Raw genomic sequence first — 23,871 nt, 5'->3', positions numbered from 1 at the left:
AAATGATTAAGAAAATATCCCAGTAAACAACAAATGTATTTAGTTAATTATTAGAGATTAGTGAGTAACACTTTATTTGACTGACATGACGCTGTCATAAACATGACATAACATCCTGTCATGAACATGAAGTCGTCTTTATGAATGTTTATGACAGTTGTCATGAACTGTCATTCAGTAAATAATGACACTTTTAATGCAAAGTTGCTCTAAAAGTTGCATTGAAAGTCCGTTAAAAATGCCAACTTTGCATTAAGTTATCATAATTAAATAAGTTGTTGTTGTGGTTTTTTGCGCTGTGGTTAATAATTATCTAACCCTAACCCGATTTACTCAATGACACTTCATGACAACTGTCATAAACATTCATAAGGACTTCTTTATGTTTATGACAGGTGTTATGTCAGTCCTATGCACACCCCTTCAAATAAAGTGTTACCGATTAGTGAGATAAGCTCTTCCCCTATAAGTTACATATATATATATATATATATATATATATATATATATATATATATATAGATAGAGAGAGAGAGAGAGAGAGAGAGAGAGAGAGAGAGAGAGATTTTGGTTATGCAATCACTACAAAAGTGAGATGGTGGAGACGTGTTGTTTCCCTTAAGGTGAATCTGCCGGCCAGAGCTGCAGACAGATACTGGAAAGAATGATCTGATCAATAACAGCATGTGCTGTACTGCGGGGAATAATTAGGAAGCAATGAGACATAAGAAAATCAGTGTGCTTGGAGGTGCATATAAGCAGCCTAGTCAGAGCTCCACAAATAAATTATTACTAAGAAAGCTGCATCTTGCATGGCGTTGGGACTGTTAGCTGCATTTAATAGTAATTTCTCCATTTGTTTTTCTGTTCTTGTTAGCATTGCATCATGTTACTGTCTTCGTAATTCTATAGATCATGTTCAGTTTATGTCTTCTGCAGCCCCTGCAAACGTTGTTTTCTCTATTTGTGTGTGTGTGTGTGTGTGTGTGTGTGTGTGTGTGTGTGTGTGTGTGTGTGTGCGTGTGTGTGTGTGTGTGCAATCCTCTTCAATCCTTTAGTTTTACTTATTTGCTGCTTGTAGCTAAAATTATTTATCTCACAACCAGATGTAGTTTGCTCATTAAAAAATGTCAGCAAACGGATTTGATTCTGGTCACAATATCTGTGAACCTAATTTTGAAATAACCTGCATCTGCAATACTGCTGCAGCTCTCCACTTAAAAAGATTAGATTTTTCCTATCTCCAAAAAGAAAGTGCTACATTAAAGTCAACCATTTTTTATTTTAAAAATTGTGAAAATGACACCTTTTTAATAATGTTTTGTTAATTAATTCACTTTTTTTTTTAATGAAGCTTGAGATAAGGTCAACATTTATACCCTTAATTTTAAGTTTCGATTTCATAAAACCTTGGAAGAACAGGCCCAACATGGTGGCTGCAGCATCTGGTCTGACTTGATGAAATATGAATGGAGCAAAAATACTTTGGAAGAACAAAAATATGTTGACAGTCGCAAGAGACAAAGATGAAAAAGTTACATGTGCATCATCTTCTAGGACTGCAAACCCGAACAAACAGAGTTGTGCCAAAATGGTTTACATCAAAGCATATTCATGTGTTAAAAAAAAGAAAGAAAAGAAAAAAGGATACAGTCAAAGTCCAGACCGAGAACAAATCGAGAATCTGTGATAAGACTTGAAAATTAAGTTTCACAGATGCTATCCATCTAATCATCAGGCTCCGGAAACCATCAGGAACCTCCTGAGCCCAAGTCATTTTCAAAGGATGAATGGGTATAAATTTCCTGACCTAGATGTGCAAACCACTTAGAGACGTAACGCATAATGCTCGCAGCTAAATGTGGCTTTACTAATGGAAAATATTGACTCGGGGTGCTGACGCGTGACAGAGTCTTCAGATTCATATTTATGAAAATTAACATTTTGCCTCATCTTCAGAATGTACGACTTTGCATTGGTCTATCGTGAAAAAGCACAACACTTTATACTTGTGAAACGAGTCTGAAAAAGTGAAAAAGTGAAGGGAGACAAAAGACAACAGGTTGCTGGGGTGAGCTCAGACTGGCCCCCTGCCAGGGACAAAAGAAACTAAGGAGACTTTCATATCCACCATGCAAACCACTGCGGATGTTTGAAGAGGATTCTACAACAAGCAGTGGATGACATAACAAATAAAGATCACCATTAGGAAAAAGGCAAAAAGCCTTTGGGAGTTAAAGTAGGGTGCTGAAATGGAGTTGGATAAGAGAAAAAAACTGAAAGAACTCAATAGGAAAACTAAATCATCTTAAGAAATGGAGGAAAAAATTGTACGACTTTAATAAAGTCTTGGTACTCTACACTCCTTTACTGCTCTTTAGACTTTTCTTGAACACTGGTGAAATTATAGTCGTTCAGATATCTTTTTGTGGCAAATCTATCAGTGTTCATTGATAAAGCGCTACACAAATACAGGCCACTTAACATTTCACGTCAAGTTTGACAACCATCTATTTCAGGTAGTTTTGATAATCTACTAATGCTCTACTGAAGGGAAATCTGAGTGAGGTTCACATTTCATTCTGCTGGATTGTAGCCAGATTGTAAATAGAACAATAGAGCAAAATGCAAAACGAAGAAACAGAAACAGGGGATAAAAGGATACAGTTGGTATTTTTTTTAAGATGATATTAAAATGAAAACAAGGCAGCCGATCAAACGTTTAAGACCATAGCCCTGCCCCAAAAAAATCCCAATAGATAAAAATATGTTGTCAAAGAAAGGCCTCCTGGGTAACCCCACTGCTCAAGGCGTGCTTGGTGCCACTGGTTCCAGTTGGAAGGTGGCTCCATGTGGAGAACATGGAATCACAAAACCCATGGTGTTGGACCTCAAACCAGTTTTGCCATCCATCCATCCATACGTGTTTTCAATGGGACTTGGTAAGGACGGACTTCACAGGACGGTCGTGAGAAGAAGTCTCTTGGCAGATGGGAACTGTGAACTGCTTCGGCATGTCATTGCCGCTTAAAAAAAAAGCCCCTCTGTCAAGAGGGATACCTGCTGCAGCAGCCAGCTGCAGTTTGACACCTCAGCACAACCTGGAGCTCCATCATTCAAATGAGGTGGAACCAAGCGTCCTAAATCAGGATGGGCCACATCGACTATGCAGCAATGAAAACATCTCCGCTGGGATCGACTCGTCGAGCTCTGGAAACCGTCGGGGCTCTCCTTTTTTCTCGTCAGAAAATAAACATCTCCTCCGTCCGTCAGTGTTGCTTGTGTAACGCTGCTTTGCGAAGTCCAAACGGGTACATTTGTATCATAGCAGAAGGTGCAGCCCTTGTAGAGACCTTCTAGTCTGCTATTATACTGAAAAGTTTTCGTCAGTATAGGGCCACAGCTTGGGTCAAGGATCTGCCTTTGTGTTTAAAGACAGCCAGCTGAAAACCTGAGCTAAAAGCAAAGAGAAAATGTTTTGAACCTCGAAATGTTCCGATATTTAAAATGACTTTCACTCTGCCCCACCTCGGCAGTGATGACTCATTGTGAGAGGCCTTGAATGTGCAGCTCATTAATCCTGCCTTGTAAAAAGACAGATAGTCTTCCCGTCTTTGGCATCATGGTGAAGCGAGAGTTATAAATTTAAGCTATTGATCAGCAGATGAAGAGCTTGTTTGAGTTTGAATGCATTTTTTAAAATAATTTGCTCACTCATTTTGGTCTCTTGGGGCTGCACAGTGGCGCAGTTGGTTCTTGCAGCAAGAAGGTTCTGGGTTCAGTTCCCGGCCCCGGTCTTTCTGCATGGAGTTTGCATGTTCTCCCTGTGCATGTGTGGGTTTTCTCCGGGTACTCCGGTTTCCTCCCACAGTCCAAAAACATGTCAGGTTAATTGGCCTCTCCAAATTGCCCCTAGGTGTGAGTGTGTGTATGCATGGTTGTTTGTCTCTGTGTTGCCCTGCGACGGACTGGCGACCTGTCCAGGATGTACCCCGCCTCTCGCCCGGAACGTTAGCTGGAGATAGGCACCAGCACCCCTCCCGACCCCACTAAGGGACAAGGGTGTAAAGAAAATGGATGTATTTTGGTCTCTTGTTCTTGTTTTTTTTTTTTTTTTTGCATTTAAAGCTCAACTCAAGATTTCGATCCACGGAGCTGGAGTTTAGGTTTGATTAAAGGTCGTATTTCAAAGGAGTCAACTGGCTCAAACAGAGAAAATAATGAAGTGTAAAGTCTTCAGAAAATGAAATATTTTCAACAAATTAACTGTTAGATTTGAGCATCTTAATGATTATCTTCACAGTTCATGAAAATGACTTCACTTCCAAGAGAAATGAACTGAAATGCATGTTGTCTGTTAAGCGTAATGGTAAGAAATTGAAGCGCAAAGGCACAAATTGGCACTAATGTGTACAAAATGGCAAAGAGGGATAAATTAATATGAGTATATTCACCCAACTCAGAAGTAACACCCTGGTCTGCAACCTCTTAGTGGTTTTCAGCTCATTATTTTGGTTCACTGGTCCATCAGGTTGAGCTTTAGTGCTCTGAGCAGCCTCTGCATGAGGAAGCCACAGGCAGCGACTCGATCCCAGTCTGAAAACTCCATAATAAAGAAGCTCACACACAAATAACAAGAGTTTGTTGTAGAATGCTTAATCTAAATCAATCCGATAACTCCCAGGTATTCTCTAACATTAAAACAATAAATAAATAAATGTCCCACACTAGTGAATAAATTTACTTAGGTATTGAAAGTTTTCATGTGTTTGTTGACTTTAAATTTTAACCTTTTAATGCCACGGCATGAAAAATATGGTTTCAGGGACTTTGGATTTTCTGCAATTCTTGAGATTTTGACTAAACATAAGGTGTATCACATATGTATTTATGTCAAGTCTCACAAGCGATGGTCTGTCACAGCTTAAGAATAAATCATGTTTGAGAGAGTATTCCCAAAGCAGCACCGAGACAAGGGACAGGTCTGCAGAATGACGCAATAAAATGTTAACTGTACTTACAAGGAAAAAAAAAAAAAAAATTTAGACCTCCAAAAAATAAAAAAATAAAATGATCCCAAACGAACCGGTCCCTCTAAGCTGACAGACGTGAAAGCACATCATAAACACAATTGGTGTTGATTTGCAGGGTTTTTTTTTTTTTCTTTCTGCATTACCACAAGCTTTATGTGACAGCAGTGATTCATAGTTATGTTTAATCCTGCAGGATAACATATGCAAATTACGCGACAGAGCCGTAGAGCAGATTATTTGGGAGCCATAAACAAGGTCTTCTCCTAGTTGGACGTCTCTCAACAAAAATTCAAAAAGAAAAATATGTCGTTTGCACGAGCATCAAGAAAAAGATTGTTTCAGCTGTTGCCACTCTCTTGTGAGAGTGACCCTCCCATGAGATGCATGCATTAATCATTCCACTGCGATGCTTCTGTCCAGGGACAGTTTGATATGAAATGAAGCCTCATGCAGATGGGACAGTTATAATGTTTTTTTATGCATATACTATTTAAAAGTTCCTCATTAAATTAATTCTTTGTGCAATGTTATTGTCAAACGAAATGTTCTTTTGCCGTTTTGCACAGACGCAGCTTGCTGCAGTGTGTGCTTCAGTGAGAGTTTGCAGTGTCAGAGCTTGCAAATGAATTTTGACAACGTCGGCACGACGACGGCAAATAAACGCCAAATTCAGTGCAACGTGGAAAACGGAGTTCTACCCACATCTCTCCTTCGTGTAATATTTCAGGAGGAAATCTAAATCGTGTACAAGTGTGTATATTTTATTATTTTATTAAATCACACTGTGTGTCAATGGCGAAAGGAAAAGTTCATTGCACCATATGTTCTAATCTATTTTCTCTGCTGCTGAACAAATCAACGTTATCCGTTTTTGGGGCATTTCTAAAACAGGTGAGAAACGGTTTCAAACCTCAGTGGGATTTATTGGGTAAGGTGCAGCAGAGGATCGGAGTGCAAGTAAATGCGTCGGGAGGGCAGTTTTCAGTTGCAGCAGTGGTCATAATGCACTGAGGCATGGAGTACTACTGTTTCTCATTAAGCATGCTTCAGCTGGTACGTTCTAACTCTGACCTTATTAAAGAAAGACAAACAACAGTGGCTGATGCAAGTCCCCAGGCTTTCCATGTGCGTTTACAGAGTCTGTTCTGGTGGCCTGGTCCTCACCCTGTTAATACTTTTCTTTTTCTTTATGTTTACCAAATAATAGCATTCATCACTCCTCTCTTGTACTGCTCTCTATATATGGAAACGCCGCTGCCGGTTTGAATCACAGACAGGAACCCGTGACTCATTTTGACGTGGAGGCTCAGTGGCAACGTTCCTTGGGGTCCACGGATGGGCCAAAAGCGACCAGAGCGGGATTTAGCTTTTACTCCTGCTCTCGTGGCTGAGCATCTTCCAGAGGGGCTTTAGAGGAGCAATAATCCACTGAAATGTGGGAGACGGACTTCCTCTGGGACAGAAATGCGATACGACAGCAGAACGGTCAATGGTAGAGGGGGGAGAGAGCTGGGTGTTTACACAGGGGAGCAAATATGTTTTGTTCTAAATAGTGTCACTTTGCAAACTCTTACTATGATGCACTGGGTTCAACGTTTAAGGGGTTACATAGCAACAATAAATAAAGGTGTTGGTAGAGATATATTGACATTATCATCAGTATTGGCTGACGGCAGCCATTTTTTTAAGATTTTGATTTTGGTCCGACAAGTAAAAATGGGTCAAAATTACCAGCTGATGTTTATTTCCATTTTATTGCTGTTTGTGCGTTTCAGTGGGGGGGGGGAGAAGAGAGGTTGACACTGATTGAGCTATTTTGGATTGGCCTTCAGTGTTTCCTGCTAGAAAGCAGAAATCGTGGTTCTATCAAGTCATCCTGGTACGTCACACTGTCACTGTCATATTTGATAGTTTGTTTTCTAAAATGCGTATTAGTTTAAGACCATATGTGACACATTTCATACCTTACAAAGTGCTCAATTTTTGTCTTGTCAATCTGCCAATTTTTTGTCAAAAATCTCGGAAATAAGCAAATAAGCTTGTACCATGCTCTTAAGGATTTTATTTTATTTTTCTTATTCTATAGCTCTGGCAGCCCTCGGTCTGAAACCTCCATTTTGAGTTTACTCCATTTCTCTTTGACTTTTCAATTAGTTGCTGATCTAACATAGCAAAAAAAAAAAAAACTAAAAAACTTAAACATCATACGCTTTCAGTGAATTGCTTTTCTGTGGCTAGAGCTGTTTATTAAAATTGGAACAATTGTGGGATGGGCTTTCATGACCGAGACTGTAGCATTTCTAATATATGATTTTGGTAGGTTAAGTTAATTAAATGTGCCTATAAAGTCTTATGTGAGCTTAACACGTAGAGCACATCTCAGAATTAGGGATATTGAATCTGTAGGTTGGTATTTAAATGAGTTTACAACAGCACATCGCTCTATGCATCCGTATGAAGCTACAAGTGTCCCCCTCCCCCCCAATTTAATTAAAGAAAAATCACTCGTGTCTCAAATACTTTAAATCCTCTGATATTTAGAAGCAACTAAGAAAAAATAAAATCAGCTCCACCTACAGTAATATTAACTTCAGCAAATCATTAGCTATATGATGTCTGAAAAAGTTAGACCTTGGAGCGTCGCTGCGCGTCGCTTTTGATGGGATTTACTTTGATGACAGAAGAAAGCCTGAGATTAGAAGGGAATCAACACAAAGCAGGTCAAGCCTAAGAACAGTGAGGGGGGAAAAAAAAGCTTGTTAGAATCGTCACTTCAGGCTCATCTCATTAGCAGAGCGCCGTGATTGATGTTGACTGACAGCCGAGTTGGAGAACTATTTTTTAACGCCTAACATTCAAGGATGTAAAATATATGAAAGGTGAGGAGAGCGTCTGTGACTGGGAAGCTTTGCAGAATGCTACCGTCTCTGCCACCTTGAAGCTTCAGTTGAAGCCTTTAAATGTAAAGGCCACGCATGTAAGGATGGACTTGCAATGCTACATTACAGGGCAAAGATTGTTTTTATTTGACTGCTCTCATAAAAATAATGTGATTTAAATGAAAAAGTGACTGAAAACTCTTATGTCACATTGATGCAGACTACAGTAAATATTAGTTGTTGCACAAAATGAATAATTATTCGCTCTTATTTTTGTTACAGCATAGCAAGTCTACGGCACGTGTTGACTGTACAGTTGGCAGTTCTGCTTTCCCTGTGTATTTTCATATTCACCTGAGTTCCCACCAGTGTCCAGCAGATGGGAGAAAAGACTCGCAAAAGAGAAGCGACATGCTGAGGTAGTCCTCACCGCATCGCCCCGTAATGAGCTCCAAACCTTTTGAGGTTTCAAGTCAGGACTAGGTGCGCCATTCCAAAGCGTCTTCAGAGGAAACATGGTAGTACAATTACTTTAAATCTGAATCTGCATGAATATCTTTGATAGTGTCTACATCTCAGCTTGACCTGATTAGGGTTTATTAAAAAAAAAAAAAAGAAAGGCACACTGCCATTTTCATTTACAACAAACCCAGGCTTTCTTTTCCAACTCTAAAACGACTGATGGGTTGAGGAGTTTAAGTAGCTCACTGACGCTCTCTTACTCTTTCCAACTTCTCCATCGTTCCTAATTCAATTCAGTAAATGTTGATTCATTTGGTAGTTGATGTGCTCCTCACCTTAACTTTCTCACTCATATAAGCAAGCAGCAGGCCAGACCTTGAAGAATGAGAAGATGGTGTTGCATCAGTCAAGCATTGTGACCCATTCTTCATAATTCATGTTACTATTCAATCTTTAGACAAGCAGGATTCTGCAGCCTGACTTAAATTGTTAACTTGTTGTTTCAGGGGCGGGGAAGGCTGGCGTGGGGGTAAAGAAAGATGAGCTACGGTTAAATCTGTTTCAATTTGTCGTACTTCAGAGACACAAATCAAGCCGAAGGGAAACTAGTGTTTTTGTCTTTTCTTTGCTCTGTCATTTTGTTTGTGATTTTGGAGGGTAGTACAAATCTCTTAGTAGTAATATTTGTCTGTGGTTTTATTTGTCTAATTTCAACCTTTCATCTTGTGTAACAATTCAGTCATCTCTTGTATCTTTTTTTTTAATATTTTTCAAGCTTCTGTTTGTATTCAGTTTTGATTATTTGTCGTCTGAAAATAAGATGTCACCGGCGAATAACGGCGCCGTTCTCTTGTGTACGGTTGAACGCCGCCTACTCCTGATTCGGTATTTGCAGATATATTTATTTGTGGTTCAAAATTCTCTGATTTACATCAAATTATTTTACTCCATCTCTGTATTGTGTGACAACGTAGCCTAGTTTGTGTTAATTATATATTTTTTGATAATCGACACAGGGGTGGCAACAATTTTGTCCACGTGCATAATTCATAATTTGCCAAGTAGCGCATTAAGTTTTTCATGTAGAGGAAGGTAGATTTGGAAACTTCTCTCTTTCCTAATCAATAAAATACTAATTTAAAAACTGCCTTTACTGTTTTATCAAAAAGTAACTCGAAACATTTAAGTGTGGCAAATCACAAGAAAGTAAGGGGATAAATACTAATAAATAGGTTCAACATGTGCATGAGTTGAGCATCATGTACTTACTTCTGCAGTTAATGTTACAGAATGATTATGGTAACTGAAAGAAGCTAAACTGCAGGAGTTCAAAGGGTATTGGTTCATGGCACTTTCATGTTAATGGGAGGAAACATGAGTGGGGGTGGAGACAGAGGAAGAGAGGGAGTGGGTAATAAATATGCTCATGCAGGATCGCGGAACGTGAGAACATTCGTGATCTAGGAGAAGAAAGAGCAGCGAATATGGTAAGTCAATAAGATTTTTATTGGTTTTTCTTTATGACACATTTAAAACTAACACATTTTTTCCCCCTCATGTTTAAAAATTTCCCTTATGAAGTTCTAGTGTCTTCCAAAAATGATAATAAAACTGTTATGATTTCTTAGATGGACTGACCATATGTAGTTTGAACCGATGTGAGAGTTGCTTAGTGATACATAAATATCACTTTTTGTGGTTAAACATTGACCGCATATAGGTACATCTTAAGGGGATCGTAAAGCATAGAAAAATAAAAATGTGACGGTAGGACAACAAGAAAAGTGGTCAGCTGCCACCAAACACATAAGGGACACGAAGGAACACTTTGTACATTTAAGCTTTTTTTTTTTTTTTTTTTTGCCTCATTCTTAGCAATAAACTCCTGCTTATCTACTTTATTTTAAGTTAACAGTTCAAATGTTGTGTTTGCTTTCTTCCATGTATTCTGGGTGTTTTCTAAAGGGAGCTTGAACATATGTCAGATGTGATTGTGAGGCTACTTTAAATAAAACAAAAACTCTTCTGGCGTATTTAACTTTAAATAAACAAAAACTATGCCGATTTCACAAAGTGAACATGGAAGCGTGGATTAATAAATAACGGGAAAAAAAATCAAATCAACTCAATAAAAGCCGCATAACTTCCTTTAGTGTCTTTTATGGCTCTGTGCCGCTGCTGATTTCCCACTTCACATGTTAATTTAGCGATTTATGATGTGAAGCTCGCTCTTGTTGTCAAATCATATACCCTTTTTCATTACGCAGTGTGTCTTCAAACTCCTGTGTACAGCTGTGCTGTTGAAACATTGCGTTATTTAATTACAGGAAATAAGAGCCTTTGCTCTTGTGTGCTGCACAGATCAGCATGTGACTGTGCCGCTCATTTGGAACATGATATCAAGCCGTAAAGTAATCGTGCACTATTAGCCAAATAACGAGACAGTATTAGCCCTCAGAGGTGCAATACAGCAAGTCATACATAAAGTGTTAACACAGGCTGAGGCTCAGCCATCTATGTGGTCTGTGTGATTATGCGTTAAGTGCATTCACATGCGGCCTTCCACATTTCAGGCATGATAGTGTTCCAGAGACCTATAAGCACTTAATGTTTTCCTTTCTCCTACTCAGACGTTGCCAGAAATAGGAAACTAAATTATGCAGTGACCTGTTAAATGAGCTCAGGTCATTCACAATATGATCGCGTCGCATTTCGTTGCCAATCTCTTCTGGCACCTCACCAGCAGGACGTGGCGAAATGATAGCAAAAGTGATTTACTTTATCATTAGCTCTGGAAATAATTCTGACAGTTTGCTTTTAGAGTCGTCTCACTGTTTTACCATGCAACGCCCTGATTCTTAAAGCGCAGAAAGGAGCCGACTGGTTACACAGCTCGGGTCAGACGTCGTCAGTTCAGAACAAACATGGTTGCGATGGAAACGATGGGAAAAGTGTTCGTGCGTGATTAAATTGTCGGCATTTTTGTGAGGTGTAAATGCTCCTTCAGACTGGATGCGAGGAATACTGTATGATCCACATTTAAAGTCGTAAGCTAATATTTGGACTAGAATAAAATACAAATTAATAAATTCCTTTTGAACTTTTTTATTTTATTTTATCACTTTGCAACTACGTGTGATGCACCAACTTAAAGTTGTGCATAATTGTGAAAAGTAAGGAAAATAAACATTTGATTGTATATTTTAAAAACACAAATGTTAAAACTGTGCAGTGAATTTGTGTTATAGGAAGAATCCCTCACAACACTGTCACATGTTTACTTCCATGTCAATCACTCATCATGTCACGTGAGGTAATCTTCCTCGGTGCAAACTGAGTGTCTGCATAGCATGGCATGATAGTAGAAAATTTGTATTATTACATAATTGCAGGGGCATTTTCACAGTTCTTATATATATTTTGTTGCAGGTATGGTTATATGTATATTGTGTCTCTAATTTTTAGTGCTTAAGCCACTGAATGTTCTGTATGTCCAAAAGACGTCTTAACCCAGGATCATAAAATATTAGATGATTAGATGCATATAGTAAAGATGAAAGAATTTTTCATACTTAAAACAGTTTGTCTTCGTATCATAGAAAAGCAAAGACAACAGTATGAAGGTGGTATCAGTAACTGTTATTTTAGAAAAAACGAAACCTGTGGTTCAAATTAACTTAAAGTATGTTTGTATATTTTCCATATCTTTTGTTGTTTATTTTAGATGCTATCATCCATGTATCATTCATTTACGAACCTAGCAATAATAATAAAAAAAATCCTGATCAGTCTTCTACTAGGAAAACTGACAGGAACTTCCATGAAGCAAAACAAAGTGAAGTCCAGGTAAAATGGTGCTTCCTTTTTCAGCTTTGGTAGCTACTGAAAAGTCCCTGTACAAACACCACATGAATGAGACTGTCCAGATAAACATGCACCATAAAGCCAGAGGTGCAAACGTCTTATCTCTCTGCTTTATGAATTACACTTAATATCGCTTGGGCCACTGTGTTATAATTTTACAAATTGGTGGGAAGTTTCTACCTGGACTCATGACCAGCAACAGAAACAGAGTTTCCATGCTTAGTACACATGTCTTTTTTGTCATTTTTACAAGTTTAGACTTTGAAGGGATATGAAATTCGCCATTTTGTGTTGTGCAAGGTAAAGAGGACGATTAATCTACATTAATGTCAACAGTTGTCTAAAATGCTTTAGGATGCAGTTGAATTTATTGCATTATATAAATAATAGACATAACGTAATTACACTGGCTGGACATTTGACTTGTTAGTTCATCATCAGTGGCACCTTTATGAATCATTATGGCTTCAGAAACATTAAATCTTATTTTCTGCTACTTAGCCGCTGATGAATGTTAGTATTGAATGAAGTATTTTGTTTCTGTTTCTTCTCTCAGAGATTAAAGACTTGCATGTGTGTGTGTGTGTGTGTGTGTGTGTGTGTGTGTGTGTGTGTGTGTGATGCCAAAGAAAGCACTGCCTGACATCATCCGATTAAATTAGATGCTGCTGTAAAATTAGTTTAGCTTCTTGATTATCAAATAATTTGTGTGTGTCATAAATTTCATTTATGCACGCTGTCTTAGCCTCACCAGTTGGGGCAGCTGGGGCCTTGACAGAAGATACAAAAACAATCGCGAGCGCATTCGGCACGTTTTGTTCGTTGAGACAAGGTGCACATGAACAACAGATCTATAAACTCAGGCAGTGTGCATTAACTAATGGGACATGACTTTACCATGTAAAAATGGGAAAAAGACGAAAATAAAACGACTCTATAGTGTATTTTCAAACTACGTGAGGTGACACAATAAATTGTTCGTCTTATGTCAAGTTATTTCAAAAGAGTTTACATTTATACAACCACTACACTGAATGTTTTATGATTGTTTATAAAAGATTGCTGTGTGACCTCGCTATTGGTGAGTAATTACTGCTCTGCCTACGCATTCTCCAATAAATCTCCAGAGACCAACTCTTTGACCTCAGCATCTGAGGTTTTTTTTTTTTTATCTATTTATATTGTTTGTGCTGGGGATCTTTTAAAATCCGCCCCCTTTTTCTATTCATGAATGCATATTTGCTTTATGAATTGTTCTATCTAGTAAAATAAAATCTGGTGTGGCTTGTGGTGCTGCAAGAGAATCTGCAAGATGTGCTAATGATGGCAGATGATCATTAGTTAGCTTACTCTGCAGCCAGATGACAGGACTATATATTTCAAACTATATGAGAAAAATAAACAGCCTATGGGATAAACAAATCGTTAGAAAGTAACACAGTAACCATGCTGAGGAAGTAACTTGTTGGAAACCTGGAACTTTGTGGAGGATAGAGGAACTTACTGCATGCCTATAAAACTATTCAACCTGAATTGATGATAAGTTTTTGATTTTGTAAAGGAAGCCATGGTCAATATAATTTGACTCTTTCAATGATACAAGATATTGAAAGAGAAGTCTAATGATAAAGGCAAAAACAGATTTTTACAAACTACGGTGGAACCCGGCATCCATGGGGGTGTTAAGGACCGCAACTGTTAGTGAATTTCTAACCTCAGCAAATATATGAGACCCCCTCAGAAAACTTGCATAAATTTCTGTTTTAAGAGTTCAAACACCAAACATACCTTACTATTCATTAGCATTCACAGTAGAAGCCACCCTTGTACTACCACAGAACCTAATATCTAAAGTCTTCCATCTTTGCGGGTACAGCCAATCAGCACCAAGGAAAATTAAACGTACTCCTGGATTGGCTGCTTTGAAAACACCAGCCAATAGCATGGCAGCACTACGGGCCTGTTTCAGTCAGATTCTCAAGCTGCACTTTCTTTCTAATATTTTAGATATGCTCTACTAAGAAAGAAATTAGCAAATTGCCAAATTTTTCACAATTAATTTGGAGTTATACCCAACAGAAAAAGTCACAAGTAAGAGAATCTGTGAATAATGAAACTCACAATTAGGTCACCTGAAGGACCAATTGTAATAGACCAATAAATTCAAAATATATGACAAAAGATAAAAAGAATTGATCCCTTTTGAAGTGACTGACCTGATTCAAAGAGTTTGTGAAAATGAGATTACTTGACAGCAACTGATGTGTTTTAAGTGATTATTTTATTAAAAAAAAAAAAAAAAAACATTTATCTGAGTGGTCCTGTCACTGGTCCATCGGTACTCCTGCTACATCAAAACAGAAGAAATTTAATAAATTAACATTTATTAGTGTAGGTCAGGAGCCTAAGAAAGATTTACCAATACACATCTCATGAAATATAGTAGCAGACATTCAGATTTTTTCAGGGTCAGAGAAACATTTATACATTGGTAAAAATTTGGGACACCATATTTGATCAATCTAACGTGTCCATAAAGGACCTAAGTGGAAAAAAAAAAGGTGGTTGTGCTTTCAATGAATGTGAATCCATGAAATGTTTAACCTACAAGTAATACATTCTTGTTCTGTCTTTCCCAGGGGCCTGTTTACTTCAGCAACACTGTCAGAGTTTGAAAAGACATGGCGACAAAGGCCTCTCCATGCAGTGACATGCTTCTGAAGACGACAGCCGTTCCTCAAAGATACACCAAGAGGAGAATCATATTCTGAAAAACTGAACTGGCCAAGTGGATGATTCATTTTAATTTAGCTAAAGTGACAGTGAAGCGGTGGAAATGACTGTCGCCACAGTTCTCCGTTGGCTGTTCCTCATGTCCGTTATACTTCTGACCATCGGCGGGAACGTGCTGGTGTGCTTGGCGGTGGGGCTCAGCCGACGTCTGTGGCGAACAGCGAACTGCTTTGTGGTGTCGCTGGCAGTTGCGGATCTCCTGCTCGGCGTGTTGGTGCTGCCCTTGTCTGCCACGCTGGAGCTCCGCGATAGTAAATGGCCTTTCGGAGGAACACTGTGTAATATTTACATCTCAATGGATGTCATGCTGTGCACATGCTCCATCCTGACCCTGTTGGCAATCAGCGTGAACAGGTACCTGGCCATTTCGTCTCCCCTCAGCCACTCTCAGAGAGTCACCCCGCGAAGGGTGTTACTTGCCATCAGCTTCATCTGGCTGCTGTCGCTGGCCGTGGCTTTTTTCCCCGTCCACCTGGGCTGGAATACAGCAGACTACAGGGTGCAAAACCTGGACTGGGAATTTGGGGATGAGGGCACTGATAAAGGACGCTACTGCCAGTTCGAGTGGAACAACAACTACGTTCTTATTTATGCCTTTGGAACCTTTTACTTACCACTGATGGTCATGTGCGGAATGTATCTTTGCATTTTCAGAGTGGCACGTGAACAGGTCAGTGTCAATTACTGATTTATCTTAAATCGTCCATAAACAGAAACCATTTGAAACCAGACAGATAGTTCTAATACCACATATTCCCTGAGTGATTTGGCACACGTCAGTGGTTTGGTGCATCATTTTGTCTTTTTTCCATTGTTTAAACGGTCCATACAACCAACCTGTACCTCACTACTATACCAAACCACACTGAACAGTGCAGGGAAAAGAGGCATTTGTGTTCTGATTAGTCCTTTGCATCATATTAAAAGTGTGGTGTGGAGTGGTTAGAGAAACAGCCCATTGATTCGTGCCATATGAACACCTCAGGGGAATCAGAATGTGACATGTAATTAACATGAGCAATAATTATTAGCAATAATGATACATATTTGTGGAGGGATTTTTGTACTTTAGGTTCTGGGCTGTTGACTTCGTGTGGCAACACATCATATTGTCACTTGTCAGATTTTGTGATTTTGAATGTAGATTTTTGAAATCAGTTCCTTGGATTACTGAAAAAAACATTTATTTTGTTTTCTCTGCCTCCCCATCCCTACTCTACCACCAATCTTTTCAGGTAAGGCGTATCCGTGCTACCACTCCGTCATTTGCACGCTCGGCGACTGCTGCCGTAGCCCGTGAGCACAAGGCTACAGTCACCCTGGCTGCTGTACTCGGTGCATTTATCATCTGTTGGTTTCCCTACTTCAGCTACTTCACCTGCATGGGTGTAAAGGAAAAGACAAATCCTCCCAACACCCTCCATTCAGTAGTCCTCTGGCTAGGATATTTGAACTCCACCCTTAATCCCATCCTCTATCCAGCATTCAACAGGGATTTCCGTCAAGCCTATGGGGAGCTGCTTCGCTGTCGAGGGTCATCACGCAGGACACTGCAGCTTACTCATGTGACTCTGTACAAAAGATTGACCTTTTTCAAGCTATTCAGGGTCTCTCAAAACTCTAAGAAAAGCACAGCCGCGGTTATGGTTGAAAGAGAGAAGAGTCTACCCTGTGAAGAAAGGCATTGTGCAGATGATTCATGGTGAAAGTTATTTGGATGACAGACTGTGTAAACATTGTGGGTACAAATTTACTAAACTGTTCACAGCACCAGCTTAACTGACCATTCATTTTGTGCTTCAATATGTGCCCGGCTTAGTTTTGAAGTATTTGAAGAGCTGTTTGGGTGAGTTTAATAAAGTAATATATCCCATTATATGTTCCAGCAAAAGGCATGGGAACACCGGTGTCTGAAGGATGCAAACTGTTTGTTTTCTCTCTCCCTACGCCCCTGCAAGTCATGGTGAATATGTGACCAACAACCTGATTTGATATGCGCAACAGGTTTATGTTTCACCTGACCAGAGCAGATTGACCTCAAGGACTTCCTGGACATTTTAACAGAATTTCCATAAATAAAGTCACTCTTTAAGGAACGCTATCTTAGCACGTGTAGCTACTGTGGAATGAAGAGAGTTGTTCACATAATCTTGTTTATGTAAGTACATAGCACAGCTGTCTAAAAAGAAATTTGCTGGATTAAAAACAATCCGATTTGAGTCGTTTTGCTAAACAGGTCCTGGTTTGAAACAAGGTTGGGGTTGTGGGTTTGACTCAGGCAAATTTGTTTATGTTTTCAACCCCAAAACTGGATTATGGATTATTGTCTAATGCCAAGAAAAAGAGTGGGTTAAAAAAAATAATCAATATCTTGAATTACAAGACAAGAAATATTAAAATGAGTGAACTGTATGCCTAGTTTAGTCCTACATTCAAAATTATTAGGTTAGAAACAGCAAAAAAAACAAAAACATAATAGACTTCAGATTGCATATGAAGAACAATAATCATGCTAAATTATAGTTGTTAAACTTCAGTGCATAATCTTTCAAACTTAAAGCAATATGGTTGTAGCAAGTAGTATGGATATGCAGTATGTACAAATATTTCTTCTCGGTCTGTTTATCTTAGGGTTTAAAGCAGCTCTTTTAGTAGAAGTGAATGCTACTCACAGACTGTGCTAACTTGTGCTAACTGCTTAGCATCCAAAAGGCTAATGTTACTGAGTTTAGGTAAACAAACTTATCTGGTGCAAAGTTAAATATGGACTGAGTCAGCCTTGGGTTGAGTTAACACAACAGGGTTGGACCCAACATACAGGTTAGGCTTTCAACCTGAAATATCACGTGTAATTGTATATATAACATCAAATCAAACAATGCAAACCCGGTAACACTTTATTTGAAGGGGTGTCCATAGGACTGACATGACACTGTCATAAACATGACATAACACCTGTCATGAACATAACGAAGTCTTTATGAATGTTTATGACAGTGTCATGAAGTGTTATTCAGTAAATAATGACACTTTCAATGCAAAGTTGCTCTAAAAGTTACATTAAAAGTCCATTAAAAGTGCCAACTTTGCATGATTTTGCAAATTATGATAATTTAATGCAAAGCTGTCATTTTTAATTGACTTTTAATGCAACTTTTAGAGCAACTTTGCATTAAAAGTGTCATTATTTACTGAATGACACTTCATGCCAACTGTCATAAACATCCATAAAGACTTTGTTCTGTTCATAACAGGTGTTATGTCATGTTTATGACAGCGTCATGTCAGTCTTATGCACATCCCTTCAAATAAAGTGTTACCGCAAACCCTGTTAATAACTTGTCACTGTCAGTAAGAGTCCTTATGCCTTTGTGAATAATAAAAGTCAAAAAGTGAGGTGGTATTTAACATAGACTGAACTCCTTTAAAAGCAAAGAACAGGAACATCAACCAAGAAAAAATTGCTACCTATGCTAAGGTCAGAATCCTTCTTCTAGTCTCTCTGCTGCTTCAGTTTTTTATGGGACTAAAATGTTTTTTTTTAATATATCATTGTCTCAAATAAGATGAAAATCATACCACTATTGCACCATTCAAAGTGCGTCATTGTATGCCTGATGAAAATATATTGCCCCATCAGTATAGGGTCAATCCAATATGGTACTTGTCTCATTGTTTATACAAAATCTGATGCAAAGATCATATCTGTCATTTAAAATCCTTAGTCATTTTCATTGAGGTTATCTTTGTTTACTTGCACTTTGTGTTCTCCTGTGCTACATTTCAATGGCACATAGATTAATAAAATCCCATCTGCTGCATACAGAGCAGGATTTTTATCAGTGTCAATAATTGCATTGTTATTAAGTTGGTGTGTTTGACTATGAACTTTCAAGTCACAGAAAGAGACTTGTTTAAAGTTTTTTTTTATCTTTCTTTTTAATTATGAAAATAAAAGTTTTTACAGATTTTCTGTAAGGAAAAATGTAAATAATAAAACGAACTAGCGATATTGCAATATTGAGCGGCACAGAGATGCGTCCTAGACACAGGATGTAGTTCGATCGGGTTTGATGATACAAAAGAGCAAACTAATGGGGTGGTTGATTTAATGTTTCTTGTAAAACAGCCTTCAACAGGAGTTTCTGTCCAGTTTCTGTTGAATTGTCTGAACCCTCCATGTAGGAACGTCAATATGCTGTAGTATATCATAATTCCAAACATTTAAGATCGTTAGCCAAATTTTAATCTCAAACAAACATAACCTGAGTAAATACTCAATGCAGTGAATAAATGATTTTGGTTTGATTTATTGAAGGGAACATTCCTGTGTGATCCTCCACAAATGCAAAGTGTTGAGCCGTTCTTTGAGTATAAACATTACAATATTTGGGGGGAAATGTTCTGTGGGTTGTCAAGACAAAAGTGGAACTTTTTGGAAGATGTGCATCCCATTACATCCAGTGTAACACTGACGGGGCATATCAGAAAAATAGCATATTAACAGGCAAACATGGTGATAGATGACGGATGTTTGTCTTTGCTGCAGTACCTGGACAAATGCCTTATCTGAGTTTCTGGCCATGTGTTTGTGGACGGAAGCTGAAGTTCACTTGAGCTACGCAGCAAGACATGGGTAAGGTGCATAGCAGCAACTGAATGACTCGGAACAAAATAAATTAAAGATTTTGGTGTGGTCTTGTCAAAATCTGGATTTATCCAATTAAGATGTTGTAGCATTAACCTTAAAAAGGTTATCCATCCTAAAAGCTCTCCAGTGGCCGAATAAAACAATTCAGAAGAGTGGATAAAAAACTCCTCCAGAAATCTTAACATTTATTTCAAATGTGTGGTGACAGTCAACTGGGGAGCAACTAACTATTAGACTTAGGGGCTAATTATTTTTTCAAATAGGGCAGTTTTAAAAACAACATTTTACATTTCCTTAAGTTTATCTTTTTTTGTTGTTGTTTAAATTCCCAGGTCCCTCTTGAATATGAAATGTAGATCTCAAAGTGATTTTTACCATAAAGGAAATAAATAAATAAAAACCTTTGAGGATCCTTCACATTTAACTGACATAAAGGAAAAGGTGGACAAATTTGGTGAAAATACATTTGTATAGCACTGCACGTTAACCCGTGACCTTTAATGGGAACAAAAACTCTCACGATATAACTATTTTTACTTAAAGTGAAATATTAAGATTTCCTTACCACTGGAGATGAAAGAATCTAATGAGTAGGGATTTATTGTACCTCCTCGGAGAACATTAAGTGCAAGAGTAGAGTCATTGGTCAACAGCTCAGGCCAGACAAAAGCAGCTTTATCCGTGGAATGCTAACTCCAGTCTGAGCACAGCACTTTTTCATGTATCACTCATCTCCAATAACCCCCTGAGGATGTTTGTTTTCACAAAAGTAATGGAGAGACTTTATCTTTTGCGCTCACTGCTGCCTCATTGATCTGTTTTAATTTCTTAAGCAGTGCCATGTCATTGGAATTGGTCCATCTCAAACATGCTGGTCAGGCACACAGAATCAGAGAAACGATGCACAGAAGAACAGCTACAAAGTTTTTTTTTTTTTTTTTACATGCTTGTAATTGACAATAATTTTTCAAATAGGACACATATAGGAAGGAAATCGATTGAAAAGTGGAGAACGGATAGGATCGTCTGCGGATAGTGGCACAAAATGGACACCAAGTGTGGTTTATATAGGTTCATGAGACAGAAAGCAGAACCCAAATGAGTTCTATATGTACTGTCCATTTTGAACTGGGCACCATTATCCCATAATAGGACCTGTGAGTTGGCCAAGAACAGCATCCATAAGACCGTTTTTGCTCAAAGTTGGATAAAATAATGAGAAAAAAAAATTTAACTGAAGACTCATTTCTTTGTTTTTTTGGTCTCAAGTAAAATATCTTCTGTGGGACAAGAGCAAAATGTTTTATACAAACGCTGAGCCCACATCTCAAATTCAAAACTGAAATTCTCTGAAAACAGATGTGATAAATTGCGTAGTAATTTATAATGTTTTAGAAACTACATAAACAAAAAGACAGTGTCACAACTATAAAGACAGACACTGTAAACTTCCACCAGATGGCAGTGTGACTCAACATTCAGTTTTTTCAAGAGTTCGATAGAGATGCTTAGTAATGCACATTATGAAAGACAATTCATAACCGAGATTTTAAAAAAAAATTATTTGAAGGTTAAGATACATTTGGAACTATTCGGAGAAGGACCGCAGTAAGACTGAAAGCTTAATTATTTTTATGGTTTTTCATTAGAGGATGCTTAAATAATTAAATTTACAACAGTCCTAAAAGAGAGCAAGATCATAATATACATTTGGCAGCACTTTTACTAGAATTACTGAGGGCACAAATTGACGCTGTTGGACCATTCCACTTAAAGCTTTCAGTTCGAAAATCAAGAGGAGCAGAGGGAAGAACTTGCAATGCAAGAAACCATTATGACTATAATGGAGTAATAAAATGTGTTTGTTTAAAAAAAAAAAAAAGAAGAAGAAGAAGCTTCCTTCTTCAAGCTAGAAATCGTCTCTTGCCAAGCTGGCTTTAATTACATGCTATTTATTTCTCGCCAAGGGGAAAAGGAAAGTGTTTACATTTCGCATACACTATGCGAGCGAGTAGGACGGGAGGTGGGCGGTGAGGAGCCAAACTTAAAATATAATTTTGTTTGTGATTTCTTCACAGCTACCCAAGCCCACGTTGCACGGGCTTACAGAGGAGCTGAGGGATGTGATTGGAGAGCAGGTTGTTGTTTGTTAAAGCACATGTTCTAATGTAGCCCCAGAGGAGAGCGGTTGCCATGGATAATTAAAGAAATTTCCTCTGCTGATTGCAGTAGGAGCTATACATTCTCATCTGGTCTAAACAGGGGAGGGGGGGGAATTAAAAGCAGCGCTGTATGCTGTGTTTTCTTTCGAAGTGATTCTGTAATTCTGGTTCTAACCAGCTTCTCAATTGGATTTGTGTATGTGTACTTTAGCTAGCCTGTTCTAACTCATGAATATATATATATATATATTATATTTTTTGATGTAACTGTGTTTATGCTTATTGTTGTTTTCCTACTGGAAGGTGACTCTTCTTCCCAGCATGAATTCCTTAACAGCCTATAAAACAGTTTTCTTCCAGGATCAATCTGTATTTAGCTTTTTTCTTCTTTTTTTTTTAATCAACTCTTACCAGCTTCCTTGACCCTCAGCAGCATGATGCTGCCACCACCATGTTTCCCAGTTGGTGTGGTGGGTTCAGGGTGATGTGGAGTGTTTTTCTCTTCTTCCAAATATAACTCATCCTTTTAATGTCATTTGATCAGAGAATCTTTTTTCTGGCTTTACACTTCTAGCGTAAAGCCAGAAAAAAACAATGCCCATAAGAGATAATCGAAGGTTTTCATCCGAGAAGGAACAAAAACAACACCTATGAGTCTGCTGTATATTTTACACTTCGATGAGGAAGGCACCCTTCAATGGTTTTCCTCTGATTCTGTCACTCCTCATCGTTCCCTGGTCAGATGATGTGTAGAGAATGGTGGAGCAGGTTAGTCTGAGCATGCTCAGTGCGGGGGTTTCGAAGGTGTGGGAGGCAGAGTGGGATGCTGCTGCGGTGGTCCGCCTGCACCTGACAGCAGTTGGTTTTTATGTTGGTGGTACCACACAGATAACCCTAAAGACAGTGAAAACAAAAACAAAACCGACCCTTCAAACCAGGAAATGAAAGAAGCCTCAGATGAAAAGCTGAATTTATTAAGTGATTGTATCACTTTTCTTTTGCAGAAATGTGCTTCACTATAGCAACAATGTTTTCCTCCTGGAAAAAAACCGATCACATAAATATCCCCAAATCACCATGGACACTAAATGTTTTTCTTGTCCTGGTTTCTACCCTCACTGACATTTTTAAAGCTGTGAAGGATGTTTTTAAAGTAAAGAAAATTATTGAGAGTGTACTGTGATCCATACCATGTGTTTTATTTTAGTATTTTACTCTTCATAACATGATTTGGCATTAACCATGAAGGCTTTGGGTGACATATTACATGGATACCTGGAGGCTGAAACACAGAGAACCCCAGAAGTGATTCAGATTATGAAGCAGTCATTGCTGGTATCTATGTGTTGACCCTGCTTGGTTGCTTAATGGTTTCTCTGGAACAGGCATGATTACAAGGATCAAATGAGATTGCCGACCAATTCCTCCCCTGGGTCAAGAGGCACTTGGATTGTACAGTAGAAGCTGTAAGGTTCAATAGTATTTCATCAGGACAAACTCATTTTAGATCTGAATAACCATAATGATCAACCTTGATAGATGCAAATACGTGTCCTTTACTTTCAGGCATGCTGTGCAGATTGGACTTACAAAACACATCATTAACATTTTAATCATACAGCCGTAACTAAGAGACCTAAAACCAGAGATTTAAAGTATTAAATTGAAAATGGAAAATACAAAATATCTTGCTGTGTTTTTTTTTCTTCTAATGATAAAATGTACGACATTTTTATCTTTTTAGCTGGTGTGAACTTGAACCACTCACTTAAAAAAAAAAAACTCAAAAACTCCAAGTTATGCTAAACAACTGTTTAAGACATGGTGGTTCAGTGCTCAATATTTGCACCAACTTTCCTGGAAGGAAAATGTGGCTACAGAAAATGAAAGCAGCACTAATATTTTAACCCAATGTTTTATCCTGATTCAGAATAATGTACATGTACACAAAACTTAGCTAGCAAAACCTCTATTTTACCTCTATTTTCATTCTTTCCTTTGTTTTTGTTTTTGTGTGTGTGTGTGTG

The 23,871-nt window shown here is 38.2% G+C and overlaps 1 protein-coding gene across 1 annotated transcript; it reads left to right on the top strand.

Annotated features, from left to right (window-relative positions):
- The first annotated feature begins 9,818 nt into the window (after positions 1 to 9,818).
- hrh2b (histamine receptor H2b) lies at positions 9,819 to 17,217 on the top strand. The gene is made up of 3 exons (XM_015037636.1): positions 9,819 to 9,861; positions 14,878 to 15,701; positions 16,267 to 17,217. The coding sequence occupies exons 2-3, from the start codon at positions 15,075 to 15,077 to the stop codon at positions 16,735 to 16,737; spliced, it is 1,098 nt and encodes a 365-aa protein (XP_014893122.1). The 5' UTR covers positions 9,819 to 9,861; positions 14,878 to 15,074; the 3' UTR covers positions 16,738 to 17,217.
- Positions 17,218 to 23,871: the final 6,654 nt, after the last annotated feature.

This window comes from Poecilia latipinna, unplaced genomic scaffold (genome assembly GCF_001443285.1).
Source record: "Poecilia latipinna isolate Pla-1442-1.1 unplaced genomic scaffold, P_latipinna-1.0 Scaffold413, whole genome shotgun sequence".
In the NCBI taxonomy this organism is placed as follows: Eukaryota; Metazoa; Chordata; class Actinopteri; order Cyprinodontiformes; family Poeciliidae; genus Poecilia; species Poecilia latipinna.
This window is presented reverse-complemented; position numbering and strand designations above follow the sequence as displayed.

What these genes read in the sequence shown, in the direction of transcription:
- hrh2b (XM_015037636.1), top strand. Translation starts at nt 15,075, where the DNA reads ATGACTGTCGCCACAGTTCTCCGTTGGCTGTTCCTCATGTCCGTTATA. An exon ending in TCAGAGTGGCACGTGAACAG is followed by an intron (nt 15,702 to 16,266) that starts GTCAGTGTCAAT and finishes CAATCTTTTCAG; the next exon opens with GTAAGGCGTATCCGTGCTAC.